Raw genomic sequence first — 15,224 nt, 5'->3', positions numbered from 1 at the left:
ACAGCGCCACGTGAAAAGCAAAAACGTATTCCGACCACAGGGCGGCCTGCAGACTTTATTTGTGCACGCAAAAGTGGATAAATGACCGTATTAGCGGCTACGTCACCGTCGTCGTCGTCATCATCATCATCATCATCATCATCATCATCAGACTGGTGTGAGACACTTCACACATTCAAACTCTGGCGGTAGCGAAAAAGACTACAATCCTCACCCAGGCCATTTCCCCCCCTGTTTTTCTCAATGTCTTGGTCAAATGACAAGTCGGGCTTGTTTGCTAATGGCGCCATCCCAGCGGTTGCCACCTGGCGGTAAGCGTGACATCGCGGCGAAAAGATTCTCGCGCTTATCGTCATTAGGGCGGCAGGTGACGTTGACGATCGCGCAGTCGAGACAAACGAGCCATTCACGCTCGCGTGGTGTGGCCAATTAAGAGACTTCAATGACGCTAACGTGATTGTTTTTGGAATGTGGGAGGAAGTCGGAATACCCGGGTAAAACCCGCGCGAACTCCACACGAGAAGGCCGGATTCAAACCCTGAGCTTCACAACTGTGACATAAAGATGATAAGCACTCTCTGTTGTCTTTTTTCTTTTAAATAGATTTGCCAAGTCTTGCATGTATGAGCAAAACACAAAACCTTACAAAAGGACTTGCAGATCATCCAATGCCCACAACCCGCACACGCTACGCATGTAAACGAAGCGATTTTACAACAACAAACCTCGCTTGATGATCTATCAACCACAGCAAATAATAAACATAAGTGACTCATATGAGTCAGTCACACGCTGATTACGTCTCATCAGCAATGCAGACAACAGCTACCTTTGTATCTCAGAACAAAAAAGAAAACCACAGCGTGATCCCCACATAGGACGAGCTCGTCTATTACAATTTAACAGCTTCCCAGAAGCTGGCATGAATAAAATCGTACCTTCTGTCAGCCACGTCTCTTGGAGTTGGCTTAAATCCTGGAAGAGGTCTACACAGAAGCAGGGGGACAAAGCACGTAAGTCCAGATCGGAAGAGGAAAAACAAACGCGAGGTTGACATTCGTAAAGTCAAGTGGACTGTACCTTCGGATTCCTGAGGGGGCAATTCTGTGTCCATGCATTTCCTTTTGGCGGCCATCAACAGTCTATTTGGGGGCCCATTTCCTTGCGACTTCTGCACAACCAAACACAAACACACACGTTGACAGATGAACACTTTGACACTTGCGAGTCACACATTTAACAACAAAAATCATCATGCGTTTGGAACTTGAGTGGGTCGAGGGGTTCCTAAAATGAACACACGTTTTGAAGGGAGGGAGAGAGAGAGGGGGGGGGGGGGGGTGGGGGGAGAGGAGAGGTGACCATTTGGTGCACGAAACCAACATCATGAAAGCTTTGACGAGGTCCTACTCTAAGTTAAAAAAGAAAAAGAAAAGGAAAGGGGGGGGGGGGGAGTTGGGTTTCGATCCAAAGCAAGCGGAGACCGAACTCGTCGTCGTGCACTGGCGCAAAAAAAAAAAAAAAAAGAACAAAAAAAAAAAAAAAAAAAAAAAAAAAAAGCTACCCAAAAAAAGCCCCGAAACGTCTGCGCAAAAAGTACGTCCGGAAGCATACGTACGTTTGCTAACGTGAAAGGCACTTGCTGGTCCAAGTATGCATCCATGATCCGGTCCATCCGTCAGCCGTCTGCGGTCATTTGGGCCGAAGCGGAGCGGGCAGCCGCGCATGCAGCCTGCAAAAATAAAAAAAATAAAAACCTGACGAGGGAGGAGGAGGAAGACTAGCGAGGAAGAGGAGGAGGGTGAATGGAGCTGCGTGGAGGATGCATGCATAATGAGCTCCATTCACAAAAAAAAAAGGAAAGAAAGAACGAAACGCCGAGGGGAAGTGATGGCCAGTGATTGCACAGCATGCTTAGCTCTGCTTTTGTGACGAACTCAACACTTTACGTTACACTTGAGCTCAATCAAATCTGTTCTGAGAGATTTAATCCCCTTAAAAAAAGATCGATTTAAACCTACTTTTTTTTGGGGGGGGGGGGGGGGGGGGTCAAAGCAGTGTCGTGATTAGCGCATTTCCTCTTTCAGGGCTCCAGTTTCAAGCCTTTGTGAATGCTGCGACTTATGAATGAAGGCTAAGCCCCGCCCATTCAGCCAATCACAACGCTTCACGGGTAAGAAAGGGGTGGGGCCAGAGGCCCAGCAGCCATTCGGCGCCGCGGCAAAAGGACTCAGGGCTCTTGCAGGACTTTCCAGTTGTTTTTCATTCACAAAAAAAAAGCGACAACGGGAGAGAGAGAAAAAAGAGAGAGAGAGAAAGAGAAAGAGAGAGAGAGAGAGGAGAAAGTCCCATTCACAAAAAAAAAAAAAAAAAAAAACCTGCCCTGGCTTGTTTTTCTTCTCGCTGTTTACCTCATCGCACTCCTCCGAGAGCTGGAAAAGTGGCGCTGAATGTGACGTAAATCAACCCAGAGCTGAGCATTCTTGTGGTTTTAAAGTCCAGAAAACACATGGCGACGACATAGATGTTAGCCTGCTAACACAACTTTCCTGGAAAAATACAAAGACACAAATGTTCTCTGGGAAAAAAAAAAAAACTATTCACAACTAAGCGACGTGAGCGAACAGGATGGTGGGCCGTGCATTTGGCTGACTGAATCCACCTCCCAAACCGCCAATGTCCCATCACAATCACAGAAAACATAATATTGAACTTTATCAAACATACCGCTATGACATGATTCCATAAAATGTAAAGACTTTAGCAATTTATGCCCCATTTTTAGCTTCAATTCAATGGACGTTGTGCTGCTCCTTCCGGTGTGCGCCTCTTGGCCCCCTGGAGTCGGTACAATGCAGAAATACGGATATAAAGCACATGCGGACGGTCACAGCTCCTCAGCAAGCTGCAGTAATATTAGTCGTTCTGCACAGAAGATAAAGAATATATGCCTGTGAGTATTGTTCCATCCTCTGTGTACGTGTGTGGCTCCCCCAATTATGTTCAAATGTCTGCTGCTTAAAGGCTTGAAACACGGCGACATCGATGCTATTCAGTAGCCAGTCTATGGCGGTTTGCATTTCTTTTGTTAGCATTAAGCTATGTTTGGGTTTTGAATCATTTTATTGACCTTTGCTTTTTCTGCAAAGAAAAAGTAGACAAAAAATACCAATTCAAATCCGAAGTGTGAAGATTTTGAACGTATATAAAATGTCTTCAATGCATAGTTGCTTTATAAAAGCATTGTCGCCCATTTCCATTTCTAAACGTCAGCGCTTGGCTCGGCATATGAGAAACGACACAGTAGTATTTAAATGGGACCATAAAATATTTACACCAAAAATGAAAGCTGTCACGTGTGATTACAGTACACGCTGGGGTGAATACTTTGAGTCACGGCACGCGTCCGAGGAGCACACGTGTTCTTCATCACGTCTGCCAATTGGAAACAAATGAGGCTCGCTGTCGTGTCGCGCGCTGCCGTCCGGCTTGCTCAGCAGAGAGATAAAACGCACGGACGGGCAGACAGACGGGAGACACTTTGGGCTCGGAGTGCTTATTGATTCGAGCGGGATGGATGGAGCGCCATTATGTCTGTCCGTGGAGACAAATAGTCCGCGGGTGAGTGACACGAGGGGGAGAAGCAGCAGCAGCAACTGAAAGAGCCAAGAGGTGACGGCGTGTCTTCTGGACGTCAACACACGATTCTCAACATTTGCACTACAAAGACTCACTGTGCAGGGACATGAGACTTATTAGCATTGAGTGGAATTTACATTGACGAGATAATACGATCAAGGCGAAGCATTCGTAGGCTGAACAGGAACTGTGATTAATTCTGATTAAATTGTTCAAACTTTTTGGTTTTGTTTAATCCAGTAGGGTACATGTGCCAAGTACAGTTCAGTTGTATTTGTACTTTGCGCTGTTTGAAAGTTATTTTTTTTAATGATAAAACAGTGGAAGAGTGGTTAACACATTCCTTCATACCTAAAATCTGAATGCTCGGTTCACTGAAGACTCTAAATTGTCCATAGGTGTGAATGTGAGTGTCTATACGTGGCCTGCGATTGGCTGGCGACGAGTCCAGGATGTACGGCGCCTCTCGCCCAAAGTCAGCTGGGATCGACCCTAATGACATGAAATGATCATTTAAGAAGGATCGTTTGTATTTTTTGACAAAAGGGACATTTTCCTGTGGAACCACTTATTTTCAGATCATATGTAAAGAACAAAATATTGATTTTGATGATTCCTGCGGAAGTTGATGCAAATCAATGCTGGAAACAAATCTTGCTGGGGGCGAAAAAAAACAAAAATTGCATATGCACAGATATAATATATATCGCCAACTAGTGGCCTGCGGCGCATATTACACTGTTTTCACTTTGCTGCTATGTGTAGCTCCCTAAAAAAAACTTGAAAAAGTCATTGTATGACTACTGTACTTTTATTTTATTTATTTCTTGTTATTTTTCACGTATTAATCTGCAGTGTGCTGCTGTAGCATCCGAATTTCCTCTCTGGGTCTCATTAAAGGATCTTATCTTGTGTTTTTGCAGGTCTGTGTGAACAGGGCTCATTTTGACAGCATTGTATGTGAATATGTTGTCATGTTTTGTTCTGTAAACACACTCTGTAACAACCACAAAGTGTCCATTGCACATTGGTTCAGTTGCTATTAACACATTTTTAAGCAAACACTCTCATGCTGGCGGGAGGCAGTCGGGGGAGGATTGTTTAGAGGACGAGCCGCTTCTCTCACGGGCCACGCCGACTGGAAAATAATTCGCCATGCAAACATCACCCGTGTGAACAGCGGGGCGAGGCCGCGCGTGCCCGCTAGGGCCGCGGACGCGCGTAACTTCCAGTTTCTCCTCGGGGGGGAGGTTTGGGGTCACCCGAAATAACACCGGGCACCCGCTAACTCTGACGGCTACGGAGAGCCCGAACCAGCCGGGGAGGAAGCCAAGGTGCGGCCAGGAGGCAAACAATGCACACCTGAAAATAACTGCGCACACAAGAGAGGCGCTTTTGTTGTGTATGCGCTTCCTGCCAAGGTCAAATGCTGGTGAACTGGAGTGTCTTGGCATTATGTCGCCGGGCCCTCAGGCGCCTTCATAATAGAGAGCGTAATGAAAAATACTGTACGACTGACTCACTTCTCGTCTACGCACTCCTGCTGAGATCCCGTCGAAAAGCTGGCTTCTAAACTAACGGATACTAAATAAATACCACGGACGAAAAACATCAATATGTTGACGAAAATATTTGCAAAAACTAAAACAGACGGTCAACTTCTATTTCAAAATGTACAAACTTTCCCCAAATCGCCACTTGAATATGAGTTGCAGTTCCATGGCACACAGGTGCCACAAAAAGGCAGCAAAGAACTCAATGAAGCTCCTCCATTCACTTCATCATAGTTCCCTGACACCAAGCTGCCACAAGGCAGGGGCGGAGCCATGAGGTGCCCAGGAATAAGTTCTGATATATAAGCGCTCCAAATGGGACTGAAAAATGTCTGGCTCTGGCCCTGCCAAAAGATGGTGGGAAAGCAATGAATGAAGGTCCACAAACTCATTTCAACACAGTTCATTGGCCAAAAAAAAAAAAAAAGTCACAAGATGGTGACAAAGCACTACATGAAGCTCACCAACTCACTTCAACATAGTTCCTTGGCACCGATATGGCAGCAAAATACTACACGAAGCTTCTCTACTCATTTCAACATAGTTCTTTGGCACAAAGATGCCACAGGATGGTGCCAAAGCACTACATTAAGCTCCGCTACTCATTTGAACATAGTTCCTTGGTAGCAAGATGACGGCGGAGCGCAAGATGAAGCTCCTTTACTCTTTTCAACATAGTTCCTTGGCACCAGGATGCCACAAGTTGGCGTAAAAGTACTACTTTGTACACAATGGACTCAATGGAACAGTCCTTAAATGGTTCCGGTGCCTACCTGGAGGAAAGGAGTGACTATTCAAAGATTTCAATCTGATCAATGACATATGGGGTTCCTCAAAGGTCAGTTCTTGGACCCCTTTTGTCCAATATGTATATGGTACCCTCGGGTCAAACTTTTCAGAACGTTAAATTTGACTGTGCAGATGACACACGGTCATAGCGAGCAGCGTCTCCAGATGATTACAATTCGACTGAGGTGTTGTGTCACTGTCGAAAACAAAGGAATAACTGGCCATCAACAATTTTGTGTCAATATTTCTTGGATTGTACGTTCTTTGAGTAATTTTAGTTAAGCTCTCTTTTGCTTTTCTGTACTTTGTTCTTAAATGAATGGATTCATTTAAAGCACATTGCATTGTGTATGAAATGCACTATAGCCATAAATAAGTCTTGCCTTGCCTTACTTGAAGCTCCTCCACTCACTTCAACATACTGTAGTTCCTTGGCACCGAGATGTCGCCAAAGCATTACTCCGGCTGCACGGAGCCGAGGCCTGAGCGCAAAAACAGTCAATTGTTTTGTTTTGTCTGTTCGCTGCGCCGAGAAAAATCTGTAAATGTAAGATATGTGCCTCGGCTCAGTAAAGGTTGGAGAAACACCGGGCAAGATGGCGCAGGTGTGCCTAATCTTGTGGCTGCTGCTGTTTGTGCTTTACGAGTCTCAGATTAAAGTCTGCTCGGTCGTTCCCTGAGCGGCGGCGGCGTTGCCGGGGACACCTCGTTTGTGTCGAAGACAAGTCAGCGCTGGCACGCGACGGGGCTCGGTGTGCCCGGGCCAGCCACCTGCGGGCGGGCCTCCTCCGCCGAGCACACTGGCTCCGTTGTTCCGGGGCGCGGGCCTTCTCGCTCGGCCCCGTCTGGCCCGGTGCGGCCCCTGCCAGAGATCAATCAGGGGAGCACAAAAGCCTTTCGAAGTCTCCTTCGGGCTCCAGGGACGAGGCGCACACGCAGCTGCAGAGCTCAGCTGCCAACGGCAAACGCACAAACCACGCACTGATACCCGAACACACAATGGCAAACCCCCCCAGAAACTTCATCATTTCACTCTTGAAGGCAGAACTTCATGTTGCTTAAGACGAATACCGTCAGCCTCCACGTCGACAACTTAGCCCGACATTTGAGTAAGTGCCTCTTATTTGAATTCAACGTTGTTCACGCAAAACGTGCCATCGCCGCAGCTCTGCTTACCTAGTTGGCTTCGGCAGTCAAGTCGTTCTTGGAGCGGTTATGCGAATGAGCTGAATCGCGACATCGCGATTGAGCGAGATTCGGAAGGGCTTGCTGCTCACAGACACATTTTCAGAATTAAACAGATAAAACAACTGACGTGTTTTCAATTTTTCTTGACATTTTGGGTAAGCAGGCATCGCTTTCTCCGCTTGTGACTGGTTGTTTTGGTGACCACAATCATAGAGACACTCCCGCTTGTTAATTGTGCAAATCGTCACGTTCATGCGCATTTACGCTCGTAAAGTTGTTGTCGATTTTTTTATTTTTTTAAAGTCGCCAAAGCCAACGGGAGTCACGGACGACATTGTCGCTTTTAACAAGACGGAGACAGAGAGGATCTTTGTTGATGTCTGCGTGTTATGCCACACCCCCCACCACGCCTCCTTTGTCACCCCACCTCCTGATAGACCCCATTTTCCCCGACATACTAATTTGGGTCTGAATACAAAAAAAGAACTGCAGTTGTTTCCCAGCTATTGTGGTCCTCCCCACCGGGCGGGCACCATCAAATCGTCCACTGCGGAGGACGACAAAGACGTCATTCAGAAATCAAACACAATGGCGCGCTGGATCACGAGTTAAAAACACATCAAATGCAAATTGGGAGCTGGTCTTTTTTCCACTTGGAGTGCACGCACGCACGCACGCACGCACGCACGCACACGCACACACACACACACACACACACACACACAGAGAGAGAGAGAGAGAGCGCGCGAAGGATTCAGCTCGGTACTCAACGAACAAGCTTTTTGGGCTAATTTAACGGCCAGACAACTCCTCAAGTCTTCATTTGAGATTATAATAACCATTTCCCGTGCAGAATACATTTAACATACCTGCTACTCATACTACTACTTCATTAAATTCCATGACAATGTGTGGTTGGTCAAGGAAGCACCTGTTAATTGGAGTGTATGGTATGTAAGGATCCAAATACCTTTGTGAATGTTTGTGTGCGTGTGTGTGTGTGTGTGTGTGTGTGTGTGTGTGAGAGAGAGAGAGAGAGCTGAATGCATTGTGAATTAAAAAAAAAAAAAAACGGGCATTTTTCTAAATATTTATTTAACAGTAAAAAATGGTTACATTAAAAAACAAAAAAGTATCCATCACCATTGTGTTTTTTTTTTATTGTCCAGTATGTCTCTCTAAATAAACTGTTTTGGATCATACATATGTCTTAATTTTTATCCATAATACAAGCAAGTTTGTTGTTGTTGCATAAAATCAACCCACCCACCCACCCCCCCCCCCAAAAAAAAACAAAAGAATTTGGAGGTACATGCTTTTTGTTTTATCAACCTTTTAACAAGTAAATGTCGTAAATGTGTTACAAAGTAACCGTATTTAAACATTGAGTATTTCTCTGGGCATTATTGTCTTTTGTGCAAGTGTTGACTGCTTGTGTCGGGGAGACTCCCTGCTGGACAAACGCAGTTGGTTGACATATCGCACAAATGCACGGAACTCATACAATAGAGGACAACTCTCAAAAGTCTGCCAGCGTGTGCTTGCTGCCATCTAGCGGCCCAGAGCATAACTACGATCTGGCGGCGGTCGCCACACGATTGCGCAATCATTTCTACTTTTCATTCCTTTCACTAGATGGAAGCAAGCGCACATTGGCAGACTTTCTTCCGGGTTCGCCACCTAATGACGTTGCTCTATACCGCCATGTCTGCTTTTCTTTTCTTCTGATCATCTAATTCGAGTTGTCATCCCTTTACTGTAATGAGGATGTTGTTGCTGAGTGATTTTATTGCATTTGTGTGAAATGTCACCATTTGCCTAGCAAGGAGACACCAAGACAAAAAAAAGTCCATTTTGTTCATGCTACACGCTTTTAATGTGAATGTCTTGAGACATGGGACCCTCCCTGAATATAAATATTGATGCTTATTATTATTATTAAAAACATCACACCTCCAAATTCCCAAAATTATTATTTTTATTCAATCTCACAACAAGTTAAGAAACATGCTGGCTTAAAATAAACATTTTGGAGTCACATAATGGATAACTTTAAATTTAAAAAAAATAAACAAAGAAGCTATTTCATGAATCTGTATTTTAAAAAACTTTTTTAAAATCACAATTTGAGATCTAATATTTTATCATTGAAATGTAATATATTGTTAATATGGAAGAAAAAAAAAAGACAAAATGCTGGATGAATATGTATAATTTTATTATTTTTTTTTCTATATTTGGAGGGGGAAAAGAAAGCAAATGTTCCCAGTAGTCGTAAAAAAAAGTGTGCGTTATCATCTTGGGACATTTTGACATCTTGGCCATTCTCCATGCAGGCGTACCTAATAAAATGGTGAGGGACGTTGCCATGGCGGCTGCTGGGCTTTGGACAGCCGCCCACTGGTCGTACTGCGCCTACATTGTCCGCTCCCCTCAAAGAAATGTAAATACGGCGGGATTGAGCCATCCTGCCAACTCATTTGAAACCCCGACACAAACTTGAAATTCCAAACCAGTCTTGAGACCCTAATCCAGACTTGAAACTCTAATATTAGACACTAACCCTTGTTTAAAACCACAATCCAGTATTGAAAACATAATTTGAAATCCTAACCCGAATTTGAAATTCCAACCCACTTTTGGAACCCCTATTTCAAACCTTCAATTTGACTGAAACCCTAACCCAGACTCGAACCACTAAATTGAAACCCTAACCCTGCCTAGAAATGTTCATTTTAAACGGACCCGAATTTCAAACCCTAAACCTTGTTTAAAACCTTAACCCAGGCTTGAAACCCTAATTTGAAAAGACTCTAAAATCCCAATGTCAAACTTTAACCCTCGTTTAAAAACTAACCTTGGATGAAGATGAAAATCTGAAAACCTGACCCGGCCAATAACGCCATTCACAGCATCCCTCAAAAAAAAACCCAAAATCCATTCAATAACGGCTTCTTCATTCTACTCCTCCATACACACCATTCATCCATCCTGCTTTTCAGCCATTCACAGCAGCACCCATCTCTGCATCCGTACGAGCATCCTCCATCCCTCCATCCTCCTTCCCTCCGTCACAATGCAGCAGCCGCCTGCCAGTCTTCCCGGCTGGCTGGCAGCCTCCGTCACGGGAAGACAGGAAGCGCACGTGCCGGGGTCCTCACGTGCGGCGAGGTGGCAGACGGACGCTCACGCGCACTGGCGGCCGCCTAAAAATAGCATCGGCGGAGGAGGAGACGATACGCTGCCGTTAAATAGAAATCCGCCAGTTATTTTTAAACTCGGAGTCCCTCTGCTGCAATCTTGGACGTGACTTCCCTGTTAAAAAAATAAATAAATAAATAAATTTTTAAAAAAAAGAAAAAAGAAGAAGTCTTCTATTTTTGTCCGCATGTGTCATCCCTCGGTGTGTATACTTTGCGTTCGCGCGGGCTGCTGATGAATGACTGTGGGCATCGAACGACAAGAAAGCTCCGCCACCATACCAACCGTTTCTTGCATTTAGGAGTTGATGACTCGCACTCGGATGCCTTTATGCTCTTGTGCATCTACGCTCTGATTCTGGCCTTCTCTCTTTTAATTTTCGCATCTCTTCGTGCTCAAGAAACCTCTGAACAGCTCCAACCACACCACACCAAGAAAAAGTCCGATGTAGAATAATAATCATAGAAATCTCCTTAAAAAGCTTTTTTTTCCCGGTGGCTCGATGCGCTGCTGCCCGAGTGTTGAGTTTTTAAATTTAACCCTACCGCAACCCGGGTGTTCAATTTCACCGAAAAGGTGCTGCCGGAGCGCACCTTTTTATGTTTATATGAAGTTGTCTAGAAATACTGCAACCTGACTGCGCGTTTGTCCAATCTTAAACTGTTTTTTGTCTAGTTGTCTTGACATGCTGCAACCCAAGACCACTTTTTTTTTTTTTTTTTTGGTCCGGCCTCAATAAGACGCTACCAAAGCGTGCATTTTTATCTATTTGTTTAAAATGACTGCTACCCAAGTGCGCATTTGTTTTATGTTAATAAAGCGCTGCCCGAGCGCACATTTTCTCTCAGTCTCAATAAAGTGCTGCCTTGATGACACACTTTTTTTTTTTCTTTGGCTCTTGAAAGTGTCCGCCGCAAAATTTCCACTCCATCTCTTATCCTGGTATTGTCGTGGGAGCAGTAATGGCATCTCAAGAGAGAGTAGAAAACCTTCCTGCTCTTCACGTCTGCTCGAACCTCCCGATGGAAAAATGTGTCCCAACACCGACGTGAGTCCAGGGGCACCTCGAACCGCCCTTTCCCCAGGGTATCGCGTGTCCTGTAGGGTCACAAATCCATTGCCCGGTTTTCCAGAACCGCTATGACGGCCATCCTCAAGTCAAGAACACCCGAAACCTCGGCCCTTCTTACCCGCGGTGGCGCTCCTGAGTCCGAGCTAGACTAACCGTAACCTTAGTCAGTTGGTCAAAAGTGTTTTGCTTGTGCCTGCTGTAGGTTAAAACCTTGTTTTAAACCCTAACCCTGACTTGGAACCTTAACTTGACACCATAATCCAAATTTGAAGCCTGACTTTGAAACGTTTACTCCAGGTTGATACTTTTAATCATTACAATCTAATGTGTAACCCCAACCCTAATTTGATACTCTCACTCGAAACCCTATTTCAAGCTTGAAACCCTAATTTAAATTTCTTACGGTAATTTCAAATCCTAATTTGAAACCGTAACCCTGTTCTGAAGCCCTACTTTGAAACACTGACACGAAACCCTTGTCTCTAACCCCAACCGAGGCTCGAAACCCAACTTTGAAAGCCGAACCCTGGCTTGGAACCTTAATTTGAAACCCTATCGTGGTATGGATGTGTTTGCAAAACATTGGTGTGTGTTTGGGGCATGTGTATCCCTACTAAAAAGGACCTTGATGACAGCATTTGGGATTTTACAAGCACATCGGAGCCGGTTGCCTATTTCATTTGCCACATTACTGACGACGATTGACTCAGATGTTCTCATCTTACTAATAGGCTAACGATTCTTGAAACGACACGGCGGACCTTTGATTTTCAAAGCAGCACGTCTCCGTCATCCGTTCGTTCCAAGGTCGCTCGCTGTTCTTTAGCACGACCCCGACACACCGGAGGCTCCTCGGATTCCGTTACTGGCGTGGCATTTATATATCTCTCCACCTTCAGGTTTCCATCTCGGCTGACAAGCTGAATAATCCTCGCCGCCATATGAGCTCGCTCGCTCGCCGCCGGACGCCTGCAGGAGGTGTTTATCGTATGCGCCGCATGTCGGGCAGGTTGAGGTTCCTTCAGGATTCTTTAGAGGGCCCCTGAGATGTGATATCAATGGATGGATCTGGTCTGGTGTTTGAGGCCCCCCCCCCCCCACGCCCCCACCCAAAATGGTTTCCAAACACATATGCTTGAAACCCTGACCCTAATTTGAAAGCCTAAGTATCCTACTTCGAAACCCTGACCCTGGCTTGAAAATCATGTCATCGTTGATGGTATGAATTCATGGTGAATATGTGCCCATCGCAGCAGTCTTTCGCTCGTCGACCACTCGTCCGTTCCATCAGCGCTGAAATGTATTTTATGAGGAGCTCCTTCGACCCCTTCAGCCTCCATCCTCTGACAATCACTGACACTCAAAGGCCTCCTTTTGACTCTTCTTTTTCTTTTCTATTTTTGCCTTCTGCGTCTCTGTTGTGTTTGTTTTTTTCCTCCACCCACTTGTCTTTCCTTATTTATCCTATCAAAGATTGCATTAGCATTAGATTTGCATCCCCCCCCCCCTCACTTGAATCTGATTATAAATCCTTTTTTCCTATCTTGAAAGGCAGGAGGAATACAAGAGCCTCAGATAAGCAGAGGAATATTCAACCTCCATAATATACATTGACACACAATATAAAGTATACCAATAAAATGTTTTTAAAATAAATAATGATTTTTGTTTTAAATATTAGGGCTTGTATACTGTATGTAGCTACAAAAGAGGAGGCAGAATATTCTAAACTGTTTACAATAATCTCGTCATATGCAATGGGTACGGAAAGTATTCATCCATCCATTCATTTTCTTTACGGCTTATCCTCGCCAGGGTCGTGGGCGGAAAGTTTCCAGACCCCCTAAAATTTTTCACTCTGTTATATTGCAGCCATTTGCTAAAATCATTTAAGTAATTTTTCCCCTCATTAATGTACACACAGCACTCCATATTGACAGAAAAAAAATCGGAATTGTTGAAATCTTTGCAGATTTATCAAAAAAGAAAAACTGAAATATCAGACAGCTTTGCTGTGACACTCATATTTCATTCGGGTGCCGTTCATTTCTTCCGATCAACCTTGAGATGGTTCTACACCTTCATTGGAGTCCAGCTGTGTTTGATTATACTGATTGGACTTGATTAGGAAAGCCACAAAACCTGTCTATCGAAACAAAGACCTTACAGCTCACAGTTTATGTCTGAGCAAATGAGACTAGTGAGGTCAAAGGAACTGCCTGATGAGCTCAGAGACAAAATTGATCTGGCCAAGGCGACGAAAACAAATCTGCTGCACTTGAGGTTCCTAAGAGCACAGCGGCCTCCATAATCCTGAAATGGAAGACGTTTGGGACGACCAGAACCCTTCCGAGAGCCGGCCGTCCGGCCAAACTGAGCAATCGGGGGGAGAAGAGCCTTGGTGAGAGAGGTCAAGAAGAGCCCAAAGATCACTGCGGCTGAGCTCCAGAGATGCATTCGGGAGATGGGAGAAAGTTCTAGAAAGTCAACCCTCACTGCAGCCCTCCACCAGTCGAGGCTTTATGGCAGAGCGGCCCGACGGAAGCCTCTCCTCAGTGCAAGACGCATGAAAGCCCGCAAAAAAACACCCGAAGGACTCCAAGATGGTGAGAAATAAGATTCTCTGGTCTGATGAGACCAAGATAGAAGTTTTTGGCCTTAATTCTAAGCGGTATGTGTGGAGAAAACCAGGCACTGGGCCTGGGCCGAAGGTTCGTCTTCCAACAAGACAATGACCCGAAGCACACGGCTAAAACGACGAAGGAGTGGCTTCGGAACAACTCCGTGACTCTTTTTGAATGGCCCAGCCAGAGCCCTGACTTAAATTCAATTGAGCATCTCCTGAGAGACCTGAAAATGGCTGCCCACCAACGTTCACCATCCAAACTGACAGAACTGGAGAGGATCTGCAAGGAGGAATGGCAGAAGATCCCCAAATCCAGGTGTGGAAAAACTCCATTGCCAAAAAGACTCATGGCTGTATTAGCTCAAAAGGGTGCTTCAACTAAATGCTGAGCAAAGGGTCTGAATACTTATGGCTGTGTGACATTTCAGTTTTTCTTTTGTAATACATCTGCCAAAATGGCAACAATTCCATTTTTTTTCTCCTGTCAACGTGGGGTGCGGTGTGTACGTTACTGAGGAAAAAAAGGAACTTCAATTATTTTAGCAAACGGCTGCAATATAAAAAAAAGAGTGAACAATTTAAGGGGGTCTGGATATTTTCCGTACCCACTGTATGTACAGTATAACATTACAAATAAAATACATTGGACATTTTTTGTTTGTTTTAAATATACTATTTTCCCCCAGTTTATATTTAGCTGTGAGGACTTGGGAAATTAAGGCAGAATGTTGGATACAACTCAGCAGGCGTACCTCGTGATCGTTGACACTATATCAAAAGTGCACAATTGATGAAAATCCTGCAGTGGCGCTGGCTTATACCGGTGTTATTTCTTCAGTACATTTGTACAAATTATCCCTTGTAAACCTTTCGCTGCGGCTTAAAATCTGCTTTTGTTATGTAACTTGCATCAAGGTCAGGCTCAATGTGAACACAAAAGAAGTACAGTACCTGTAACCAGCCGAATGCGTGTCATCGCCAGCCTGAAAACATAAACATGGCATTAAATCTTACAAGGCGACGCTGCTCCTTCCATCCTAGTTTTGCCAAGATCGGTCTTAACACACACGAAGTCCTTCATAAAAGAAGAGCTGCGAAACGAGGCTCAGTATGCAAGAATCTGGAAATGTTACCGGGTCGCTTTGAATTTGTGTCC

At 44.8% G+C, this 15,224-nt stretch overlaps 1 protein-coding gene across 4 annotated transcripts in view; it reads right to left on the bottom strand.

Annotated features, from left to right (window-relative positions):
• The window catches only part of etv4 (ETS variant transcription factor 4), a 33,978-nt gene extending 32,227 nt beyond the window's left edge, over positions 1-1,751 (bottom strand). For all 4 annotated transcript variants that reach the window (XM_061705820.1, XM_061705822.1, XM_061705821.1 and 1 more), the window contains exons 1-3: positions 1,619-1,751; positions 1,081-1,171; positions 939-986 (exon numbers count right to left, since the gene is read on the bottom strand). In XM_061705820.1, coding sequence (XP_061561804.1) covers positions 939-986; positions 1,081-1,171; positions 1,619-1,675 — 196 coding nt within the window. In that variant the 5' untranslated portion in view covers positions 1,676-1,751. The remainder of the gene's footprint in view (positions 1-938; positions 987-1,080; positions 1,172-1,618) is intronic.
• Positions 1,752-15,224: the final 13,473 nt, after the last annotated feature.

The sequence above is a fragment of the Phycodurus eques genome, chromosome 19 (genome assembly GCF_024500275.1).
Source record: "Phycodurus eques isolate BA_2022a chromosome 19, UOR_Pequ_1.1, whole genome shotgun sequence".
NCBI lineage: Eukaryota > Metazoa > Chordata > Actinopteri > Syngnathiformes > Syngnathidae > Phycodurus > Phycodurus eques.
Note: the sequence above shows the minus strand (reverse complement) of the source record. Positions and strands in the feature narration are given on the sequence as shown.